The sequence below is a fragment of the Abramis brama genome, assembly GCF_963993115.1.
Source record: "Abramis brama genome assembly, chromosome: 7".
In the NCBI taxonomy this organism is placed as follows: domain Eukaryota; kingdom Metazoa; phylum Chordata; class Actinopteri; order Cypriniformes; family Leuciscidae; genus Abramis; species Abramis brama.
This window is the reverse complement of record NC_139969.1, coordinates 31,100,931-31,112,033: the sequence shown is the minus strand read 5'-3', so window position 1 is coordinate 31,112,033 and position 11,103 is coordinate 31,100,931. Positions and strand designations below refer to the sequence as shown.

The 11,103-nt window shown below is 35.8% G+C and overlaps 1 protein-coding gene across 2 annotated transcripts; it reads left to right on the top strand.

The window, feature by feature from the left end:
* Positions 1-1,525: 1,525 nt before the first annotated feature.
* On the top strand, positions 1,526-11,103 carry slc25a24l (solute carrier family 25 member 24, like). 2 transcript variants are annotated; one of them, XM_084120742.1, is made up of 10 exons: positions 1,526-1,821; positions 1,951-2,077; positions 3,353-3,440; positions 3,712-3,823; positions 4,326-4,484; positions 6,364-6,501; positions 6,579-6,686; positions 8,339-8,506; positions 8,673-8,811; positions 9,885-11,103. In XM_084120742.1, exons 1-10 carry the CDS (start codon positions 1,699-1,701, stop codon positions 10,067-10,069), a joined length of 1,347 nt encoding a protein of 448 aa, XP_083976868.1. In that variant the 5' UTR covers positions 1,526-1,698; the 3' UTR covers positions 10,070-11,103. The 2 variants fall into 2 exon arrangements, with proteins under 2 accessions (XP_083976868.1, XP_083976869.1); XM_084120743.1 differs by having other exon boundaries at positions 1,545-1,815.

Sequence of the window (11,103 nt, the reverse complement as noted above, 5' to 3'; positions counted from 1 at the left end):
GTCAGAAATGCAGTAGAGAAACTAAACAAGACTTCACAGGGAATGACAGAAAGAACCAGGCTTATATAGGGTGAGCAAACAAGAAGATGAGACACAGGTGAAAACAATGAGTGCTAATGAGTCCAGGCAGAGAATCATGGGAGATGTAGTTTGTGAGGGAATGACAATGGTCTGTTGTGGAGTACCCTGGTGGCTCTCAAGGGCACTCCAGCTGGTGACCGTTACACTATTACACGTCATTTTCTGAAAATAGATGGAAAATCTGACATTAACAGGCAGCACTCTAAGTATAGTAGTGGCAGCCTGCCATCAAAAGATCCTATTTCCTCTCTATCACAACCTCCTTCACCCAGACCGACTTTTGCATATTTGAAGTAGGCCTAATCTTTGAAAAAATATTAGATAACAAGTCTAATGGGAATACATTGTAAAATGTGATCAGGCACCCACAGGTTTGCTTTTAGAAATGACCATGTTTGGTCTGTGAACAATATTGCCGATCCACACTAGCCTACATAGTTTTTTAGAATTGCTAAAAGCGGTACTTGAGGCCCACTCAGCATTCACTCATCTACATAACCTTCAGACAAGTCTTTAAAACTGCAAGCACATTGGTAAAACAAACTTGCTAAACAAAGTTCTCTACATTAGACACACACATAATTCAAAACTAACAGCTCTTGTTTCATTTAGAAAAAACTCCCATTTAAATGCCACAATCGTTTCCCCGAATTCCTCCACCCAATGATCATGTGTGAAAACACTTGTTGGTTGCAAAATTGATCACTTATAGAAATTAAACCTCACTGTTTTCAGAAAGATTTTTTTTTACACTCTTCATTTCTGTTTATAGTGTAAATATACCTAATTTGATCAATGTTCTGAGAAAAAAAAAATCACCCTTGCATTTCTGTTTTTGAATGCACAAGTCAAGTATGCCTACTTCTATTTCTATAGCACTTTATACAATACAGATTGTTTCAAAGCAGCTTCACAATAGTAACACGTTCAAATTCTGCTGTAAAACAGCTCTAATAAGCCAAAAGAGTCATTATTCAGCTCAAGTCACTTCAGTAGGCTATATTTATTCAGTTCAGTTCAATAACTATAAAGTTGATCAATTGTGTAGTCCTATACATACAGTGTATTTGTGCACATAGGCCTACATGTACGTGTGACAAACTCCTGTACACTCCACTGCACACTGAACAAGCAATGACACAAGATAGTAGTGTTTTTTTTTTCCACATCTGTGTGTAGTTTGGCATGTCTGTGGCTAATCATTTGATGGTTTGTGTGCAGAGTTACTGTGCAAAAACACAATTTTTAAAAGAGTTAAAATAGTTTTGAATGAAGTGTTTGCTTTTGCAAGAGATGTGTGAGGTTTGGCATCTTGTGTGCGTTATTGTGTGTAGAGAGAAATGAAGCCATATAGTTTCAGAAAAGTGTGTGTAAGCAATAAAACACTGTAACACACACCGCCGCAGTTCCATCTGCTGGTTAGCGTCGGTACTGCACGACATTTCCCGGTAAGAGGAGGATTAACCACCGCACTGAACTCCATCCTCTGGCAAGAGATGTGACTCAGCATTAATGAGCTAAACATATAATAACTGACCACAAATTAAGTAGTAAGCTTACTTAAAACTATTTCTCGTATGTATCGTTATATTTAAATAGCTTTTTGTCTTTTACATCATGGATAGCTTCCGCGGTTTGTTTGATAAACTCGACAGGAATAAAGACGGTTTTATATCTCGTGAGGAGCTGCATAGTGAAATGCGAAGGATAGGTGTGGAACCAGTGTGTGAAAAGGTTCAAGTAAGATTTTCTACTGATATCAATTGCAGAGATCATGTCAAGTAATCATTCTTTTATGCAGCCTATCTGGAGATACTGTACAATCATTTCCTGTGTGAACAAATAACAGCCTACAATTCTTTCGTTCAGGCAATCTTGTCAAATTATGACCAAAACGAGGATGGACGTCTAAGCTATCAGGAATTTCTTATTTACATAATGGACAGAGAGAAGAAATGGAAAATAGATTTCCATGCCCTTGACAGAAATAAATGTGGTAAGTTGTCTGTGACAAATAGCCAATCATTATTATTTTTTTAACTGAAACAGCTTACAGTAGGCTACTGTTATAGAACTGGCATTTGTGCAGTGGTTTACAATGTTCTCTCAACTACAAAACAAAGTAGGCTACCAAAACAGTGTAAAAAAATATATTTTTAATCATATTATTTTTATATAGCCTATTACAATGTACATTTAAATGATATTCTATTTTTGTATTTTGTAGGCTACATGATGTAACATGATCTGTATTGTCTTAGAACTGCACATTTCAATTTGGATATTACTTTGATAGTCACCTCTGGTAACATCAATCTTACAGTTTATATATATATATATACTGTATATATATATATACTGTATATATATATATATATATATATATATATATATATATATATACAATCGCTATAGGACACGTTTCTCAATACTTAGGTCACTTTTTCAAATCTCTTCACACAGTTCTCCTAACCAACTTTTATATTGGCAAAGCAGTTAATTTCACATTCAAAATGCACAAAATTTATCAAAACACTTAATTCAGGTCTCTAATCAAGTCATTTTTCCATAACACTCGCAAAGGTTTTCCCCCAACAAACATTGTCACTCATAAAACAACCTAAACAAACACGAACAACAGGAGCATTATACAATGTTTTCTTTTGTAAAATATATCTTGGCCAAACAGTTAATCTCACCTCCAAAACTCACTCAGACCAACAAAACACTTCATATATGTCTCAAAATAAGCTTGTTCCACCATAACACTAGCAAAAATTTTTTTATATTGCTCGTATATTGCTTAATAAAAATGAGCTAAAGCAACACAATTGCTGTACATTTTGTCTTAAGTTTACTTAAGCTGTACATTTTGATTAAGTTTACTTAATCCGTTTGTTTTGGGATAACATGATTGATTTTCGTTGCATTACAGTAATTTTAACAGTTTTGAAAAGAGTACATAAACATGTTCAAAAGTTTTGGTGGTATTTGTGTTTAAGTGAGAAAAGAATTAATGTAAATTGAAAGTTAGTGAATGCATTTTGTGCCAAAGCAATGATAAATGATCCACATTTTAGCTCACAGACTGTGTAAAGAGTTTTGAAAAAGTGACCTAAGTAGGCTATTGAGAAATGTGTCATATAGCGATTGTAAAAAACTGTAATTAGAAACATGCATTTCTGTAAAGCTGCTTTGAAAAAGATATGTATTGTGAACAGTGCTATACAAATAAATAGGAACTGAATTGAAAATTCTTTCCTCTTATTAGGGGCAATTGACCTGGAGGATATCATGACTCTGTTTAAGGAATTAGGTTTGGTCATATCAAAACCCAATGCAAAAAGAATCATTCAAATGTAAGAGACATGATGCTGCTGCCTTCACATTTGCAATATTTTATTTCTATTCCATTGGTAACAATGCCATATACAATAAATGTCACATCAAGACCACTCCATGCTTTTGTAGTATGGGGTCAGATACCTTGTCATCTACAGATTTATGTAAATCTTAAATAGACCTTGTGTTCTGATACAGTTTATATTAAATGCGTGAAATCAATGAAATGCTTAGGAATTTGTATTGATTTGATTATTATTATTAACATTAAACTCTGATTGTCATTAGGATGGATGAAGACAACTCTATGACAGTAGACTGGGATGAATTCCTCCAGCACGTCATCATCAACCCAGCAGAAAACATTGGAGAGTTAGTATCTTCCTGGAAACATAACTTGGTAAAACATTTCAGCTTTTAAATACTTATTTCTAAAATACCTTCAAACTTTAAAATAATAATTTACCCAAAAGGGAAATTATCTCATTATTTACTCACCCCAGTGCTAAAGATGTGTTTGACTTTCTTTCTTCTGCAGAACACTTCCATTTCAGCTGTGCAGATCCATCCAGGAATAAAAAAATTCCTAAAAACCTATATACTGTATGAGACATTGATTATGCCATTGGAGCCATATGAATTACTTTTATACTTTATGTGCTTTTTGGAGTATCAAATTTTTGGTCACCATTCACTTGCATTGTGTGGACCTTGAGAGCTAAGATATTATTCTAAAGATCTTTGTGTTCCGCAGAGAAAATCATACTTTACATAAAGACTATGACATGAGTAAATGAGTGGAAAATGTCATTTTAGCGAAACAATTCCTTCAAGATTTTGCACATATACTGTACGTTTAATCTGAACTGTTCATCATCATCAAAAGGATGTTGTCTTTTTAGGTGTTTGATGTAGGAGAGAGTCGCTCTTTGTCTTTTGAGTTAACCCAGGACGAGACTGACCTGTCAATCTGGGGGAACTTTATACTGGCCGCAGGCTTGGCAGATGCAGTGTCCAGAACTGTGACAGCACCAATTGACCTGTTAAAGACACGACTTCAGGTATTTTTTGTTAGTCAAAAATGATGTGTGTTTTTGTTTTTGTCCACGCTTGCTGATAATTCACTTAAATGTATTTAATTAAATCCAAAGAAATTAAAGTATGAGCGTTGTTGTCGTTGTATACAACAAAAGATACAACCTTTAGAACCCTCCTTGGAGGGGGCGGGCATCCCGAGGCCACTACGTTTCCAGGTGGACTTTGATATAGAGGAATAGTTAGATGTTTGTGTACTATATACTCTGTACGAAGCCGGTGTGGAGATCGGGGAAGAATGGTATGCCCCGACGTTGAGGTTGTGACCGTGATGGTAGGAAGCGTTCGTCCAGCTTGCTTTTGGAATGAATGTCCTGCTTATAATGCTGGCCAGTCAATACTCAGTCTTTCAACTGCTTTTGTTACAACCTCAACCAGCTCCTCAAACGCATAAGACTGAGGTGGCGAGTTCTCAGTATCTCTTGCGTCGACACTTATAACATCTAGTTCCTCAGAACTAGATAGTTGCAGTGTCAGTGCCTCAATCGGGGCGGAAGGAACCGCAGCGCGTGCTTCCAAACCCTGAGAGAAGTCACTGGACCTATCAGGTGAAGGCAGAGATAAGGCCGTCTCTAAGCACACTGATAGATCCATTTGCGAACCCCATGACTGTGATCGCCGCTGTGCCTCGGCTTTGTGCTTTCAGTCTTTGAACTGGTTTAACTCAGTGCAGCATGCCATGGGAATTGTCCTAGCCCTCCTCCTTTCCCAGCACCACCTGCCTTTCCTTGCAGCAGCTCGTATCCTATTCCCTGTATTCATGTGCATGTTTCGGCAGTAGCCTTCACTCATGCATCGGCAGCACCGTAGCAGATCTAGTCTGCCAAGACAAAGCTATGTATATTCCATTCTTATCATTAATTTGCTGTTGAGTTCTATTCTGAGAGTTGTCATTGTTAAAATAAAACTGGAGTGCTGGGCCAGCAAACAGAACCAACAAAGGGATGCCCTCACGGGTGAGGGCAATAAGTGCTGCTGCTTTATCCATTTTCAGTTGTTTCTTGGTCCGGTCTTCTGTCATAGTTGGTTTCAGCAAGGAAGAGAAGTTGAGGCAGGATCTATATGCAGCAGTCACTTTATTTAACAATAAACCAAAACAAATAACACACAGGAGCACAGGAGAATACTGGAACGCCGGAGAAACATAACCAACCAAAAATAAATTCAAACTCAAACTGAGGAATATATATATATACAGAGTAACTAAAGAGCTGGTGGCTCAAAAAAAGGAAGAACAGAAAACATTGATCTAAAAATTAAGGTTACATTTACACAACAATAACGTACTAAAACCGTTTTTAAAAAGCTTTGCATACAGACGATAAGTTGTCAAACCGATCATGTTCACACGGATCTGACTAAAAAACGACTAAAACGCTGTATTCTGCTGCCAGGCCAGTAGGTGGCGATGTCAGTTTGTAAAGAAACACCATGTGCCTATAAACAGAGCACGTAATACACATGCGCATGACGTCATCATTTTCACAAATTCGTGGTTTTGTAGTTTACACAGAAACAATAACGGTATCGTTTTCAAAAATTTGCACTTTGAAACCCGTTTTCACCAAAACTGAACTTTACACAGTGTCGATGTTGCAAAATTGGTCACTTATTAAATAGTCGATTAAGCCATTAAGCAGCTCTACAGAAGACAGTAGTGTCGTCATCCGGCTCAATTCAGTTCAAGATTTGGTTCTCATCCAAAAGTGTCAGTGCAGTCAAAGCGATAATGCAGTATATTAGGTATTTCAGTTAAATTAGGAGTATATACCATATGTTTTATTTGTAAAGCTGAGTGTGTGAGATCTAACAGAATAGCCTAACACATTGCAATATACTGGATAGGTTTTTGGATCCAAAGCTGTGTCTCTGGGACTCCGAGAGCTGCAGACTGGAGGTTTTAGATCCTTGTGGCAAGGAAATGCTGTGAATGTTCTTAAAGGAACACCACAATCAACGCTTCAGTGCTTCATCTATGCCCAGGTGAGCACAGAAACATGCACAAGCATTCACTCACATGTGCACAGATGTTCAAATATTCTTTGTCACTCTCCCAACAGATGAGGATGTCCACTCTGGGCGAGAGGGAAAGTCTGTCGGTCCATCAGAGGTTTGGACTGGGCTGTGTGTCAGGGGCTGTGGCACATGCTGTGTTCTACCCCTTAGAGGTATCACAGTGACACAACAGGTTGGAGCTCCTTACTGCTAGGTGTTGTCTGTCAAATATGTAGTTTTCAGAGAACAATACACCTTGCATAATTTAAAATTTCTTTCTCCCTTCTTTACTTTCCGGAAAAGACAGGTAAAGCTTTTTTTAGTGTTAATACAACAACATGAAGAGCAAAATATGCGTATAACTGATTTTTTATCTTTGTATTGTATCATTTTCATGCTCCCAAAAAGTATAATGGCAAATGTAATTTTGTCACACGAACTTGTTGCCTTATATAATGGCTAAATGCATAATAAATGGCTAAATGTCTGCCTCAGATTAAACAAATAAAATGATAATAATTGTCGTAATTGTGGCGAGGGACCCAGGGTTATTATAGCTAACTAAAACTAAAACCATTAAAAAAAATCCTACTTGAAATAAAATTAACCTTAACTAAAATAAAATCATAAAGAACTTCTCATTTTCATTTAGTTTATCTTGATGTATTAAAACAACTGAAACCAAAGCTAAAATAAAAATTAATAAAACATTTAAGACATATTAAATAATAAAAATGGCAAAAAAAATTATATTTAAGACTTAAGACATGAGACTTAACCAAAATTAAAATTCAGTTTATTTCAAAATAAATAAACCAACGCTATCTCACGACCAATTCGTACGAATTCGTACGAATGATAAAAAGATGGCTAATTCGTACGAATTCGTACGACCTCACTCGTACGAATTTGTACGATTTGTCTAAACCCACGTGATGGGTAGGTTTAGGGGCGGGGTCAGGGGTAGGTCATTCGTATGAATTCATACGAATTGGGCAATTCGTAAAATATGTACGATTTTGCAAAAATCGTACGAATTCGTACGAGTGAGGTCGTATGAATTCGTACGAATTAGCCACCTCGTAGAATTTGTACGTTTTCCCGTGAGATCGGGTTGAATAAACCAATAGTCTCAATGATACTAAAATAACACTGATTGTGACATAAAGATTAAAATGTAGCCTAATTTGAGGTATAAAAATGGTAACACTTTACAATAAGGTTTCATTTGTTAACATTAGTTAATGTATTAACTAACACAAACTAAACAAGTTTATAAAAACACATCTGTTCATTGTTTATTTATGTTACTTCACAGTGCATTAACTAATGTTAACAAATGCAACTTTTGATTTGAATAATGTATTATTAAATGTTGAAATCAACATTATCTAAGATTAATAAATGCTGTAGAACTATTGTTCATTCTTAGTTCATGTTAACTAATGTAGTTAACCAAGGAAACCTTATTGTAAAGTGTTACTGTTATAATTACAATAAATAAAGTTGCTGTTGCAAGAAATAAAGCCACAATTGCAAAATATTAAGTTACAATATGCCATTTCAACTCACAATTATTAGATATGTGAGGTAAAGTGACATTGTGAGATATATAGTCACAATTATGTAACTATGAGAAATAGTCACAATAGTAAGTCGCAACTGTGAATTACAAGAAATAAAGTTGCAATTCATACATACAGTACAAGTACTTTCCATATTAGTCATTTTTCATCAACAATGCAAACTAAGTTGTAGTTAACATTCAGAACTTATTAGAGTAACCCCAGTTATTAACCTTTTTTTTCTCTTTTTCTAACGGCAGGTGCTGAAAGTGAGACTCAATCTCCAGCCTGCCGGCACCTACAACGGAGTACTGGGATGTGCCAAGCTGATTTACCAGAACGAGTCTGTGGCAGCTTTCTACCGAGGGTTCAAACCCAGCATACTCTGCATGATACCTTATGCTGGAGTGGAATGTGCAGTGCATCAGGTATTCGAGAGGAGAGGAGGTATCCGAGTATTCAATCAACAAGAGACAAACTACAACACTGATTTTACTTCCAGGCAGTGTGGCATGGGCAAGCTGCAACTTTTATTTTCTTCTCACTAAATTTAAAGTCATCAGTCATTAACATGAAACCTTTCTCCTCTTGCAGTCAATTATGAGCTGGGCAAGACAGGATCCAGAGCAAGTCAGTGACTCCAAGCTGTTCCTCTTCAGTTTTGCTGCATTTGCATCGGGACAGGCCACCAGTTACCCACTTGCTGTCATTAGAACACAACAGCAAGCTCAAGGTGAACGTTAATAAGAATTACTTTGATCAACGTTTTCCTTTATCAATAAAAATGTCTTCCAAGGCTTTTAATAATTAATATCTGTGCTGTACAATCAGGCAAATTTGTATCATACTCATCTTCTGTCTGCATTAAGACAGCATCAGAATCCTAGCTAACAGGAAATGTTTTCAGAACTTTGACTAACGTTCTGCTTCAAAGTTATGGACAAACGTTAATAGAATGTTCGTTAAAAGTTATCTATTCTTTACTATGTTCTATTGTTCTCAAAACATTAGTACAAAAAAACGTTATTTATACCTTTCTCACGGAACTTTTTTCTGAAATTAAGTTGTAAGTTTCCGTGAAACGCGCAGCATTATTCAATGTGTTGATGTCATTTCCACTGAAACAGGAAGACAGGGCGGGACATATCGAACAGCCCCTCCCCTTTTTAACTAGCCAATAGCGTTCATTCACCCCAATGGAAAGCATATTTACACTGTCTGAATCGTTCCCTATCACCTATATAGTGCACTATATGCTATTCACCATGTAGAAAATAGTCATTTTGTGTGAACAAGTGACAGATTTTAGCGGCAGCTTTAACGTCTATTTATAGTGTAAGGGGCGGGACACTTTAGATTCTAGAGAGCATTTGATTGGACAGTAAATCTGATGAGAAGCTGAGGTGCAGAGTGATGTCATCAAAATCATTGATCCAAGTTTTGAACGCTTATATCTTTGTCATTTTTTTTGGAGCACACTAGCTTATAGATAACCTTAAGGCTACCATATTCATACTAAAAGCCAAAAAACTTCCATTTTGATTTCATGGGAACTTTAACGTTCATAATTATGAAAGAAAAATGGTTTTAAAGCATTTAAACAAACTAAACTGACTAAATTAAACATTCAGAAATAACGTTTTCATAACTTAAATTGGGACATTAGCTAAATGTTCTTATGCAGTTCTTATGTTCATCTCAGACTGTGTGAATGTATCAGTATTTGTCTTATGAATCTCTTTGGCATTTACTAAATATATCTGTAATTTGATCACTGTGTTGTTGCCTTTTCTCTCACAATCTCAGCTTTCTGTTCGACCTCACAGAAGACTGCGGATGCTCTTCAAGGACTCGTCGGAATCTATGAGAAAAATGGAGTCCGAGGTTTTTATAACGGAATGGGTGCTAGCTTTGTGAGAGCTGTTCCTTGTGCTTTGCTGAATTACACCCTGACCTCAAAATTTGAGACATTGCTTTCTTCATTGTCCTAATGTAGAATAATGGTTTTGAGTCAACGTTTTTTTTGATTGTTTTTTATTTATTTGAATTAATTCAGATCACGTACATTTTTGTGTTACCTAATGTTATGGTGATAACATATGACTATGGTATGAGTATATTGTGTCAGCCTTTTAACAAGTACACAAGCACCATATCAGTATTTTGTTCATCCTTGTTGTCATTTGGGTTAATAAGTCAAGTCTGCAACCATATGTTTTTATGTCATGAAATGTTAATCATGTTACCAACCTTCCTGACATCAAAAATCATTATTTGCTTGGTGCTATATGATGTACTTAATTATTATGACACAGGTGGTAAAGTGAAAAAGTGTGTTTTTCTTTATAATTTTCTGTTATTTTTGCTTTTGGTCTAAGCCCTGACGTCAGTCTTGAGACTCCTCTGTGGAATATGTGCAAATATTAATTTCGCTGTGAGCGAGTTTAACTTGTTGCATTTAGGCTACTGTGCATAAGTTTAAATTGTTGCTTTTCCTTTTTATCTAATTATGTATAAAGAAAATTTGAACTTGCACGAGAAGGGAAATATTCACAGTGTTACAACTGTAATAAAAATCTACAATTGGCAGTATTTAAACATCCCCCAAAAATGTCAATTTTCCATTTTTTTTACAAAGAACCAAACTATACAGTTAATGAACTGAAACGAAAGAGCGATGGTTGATGATGGTAGATGGAGTGAGTCTCAATGAGTTTCAATGAGCAAAAAAAAAAAAAAAAAAAAGATTAAGGAGTCTGATAAGCGAAATTCAAACTTGTAATATCACATACTTCTGAAGATTTTTAGAAACATTAAATTTGAATTATTTAGACACAAATGTGTCTTTATAGATAAGATATATGGGCTAGTAGTCACAAGGGCTAGGGCTAGGGCTAGGCTATATCTCAGTATGGTTTTGAGACAAAAGTCCAATTACATAAATTCTGGTTATCTTTTTTTGGATGTTTGGTACCTTGTCTTAATTTATAGGGCTTTTTTGTGTGAATTCTGTCCTCAAATTAAA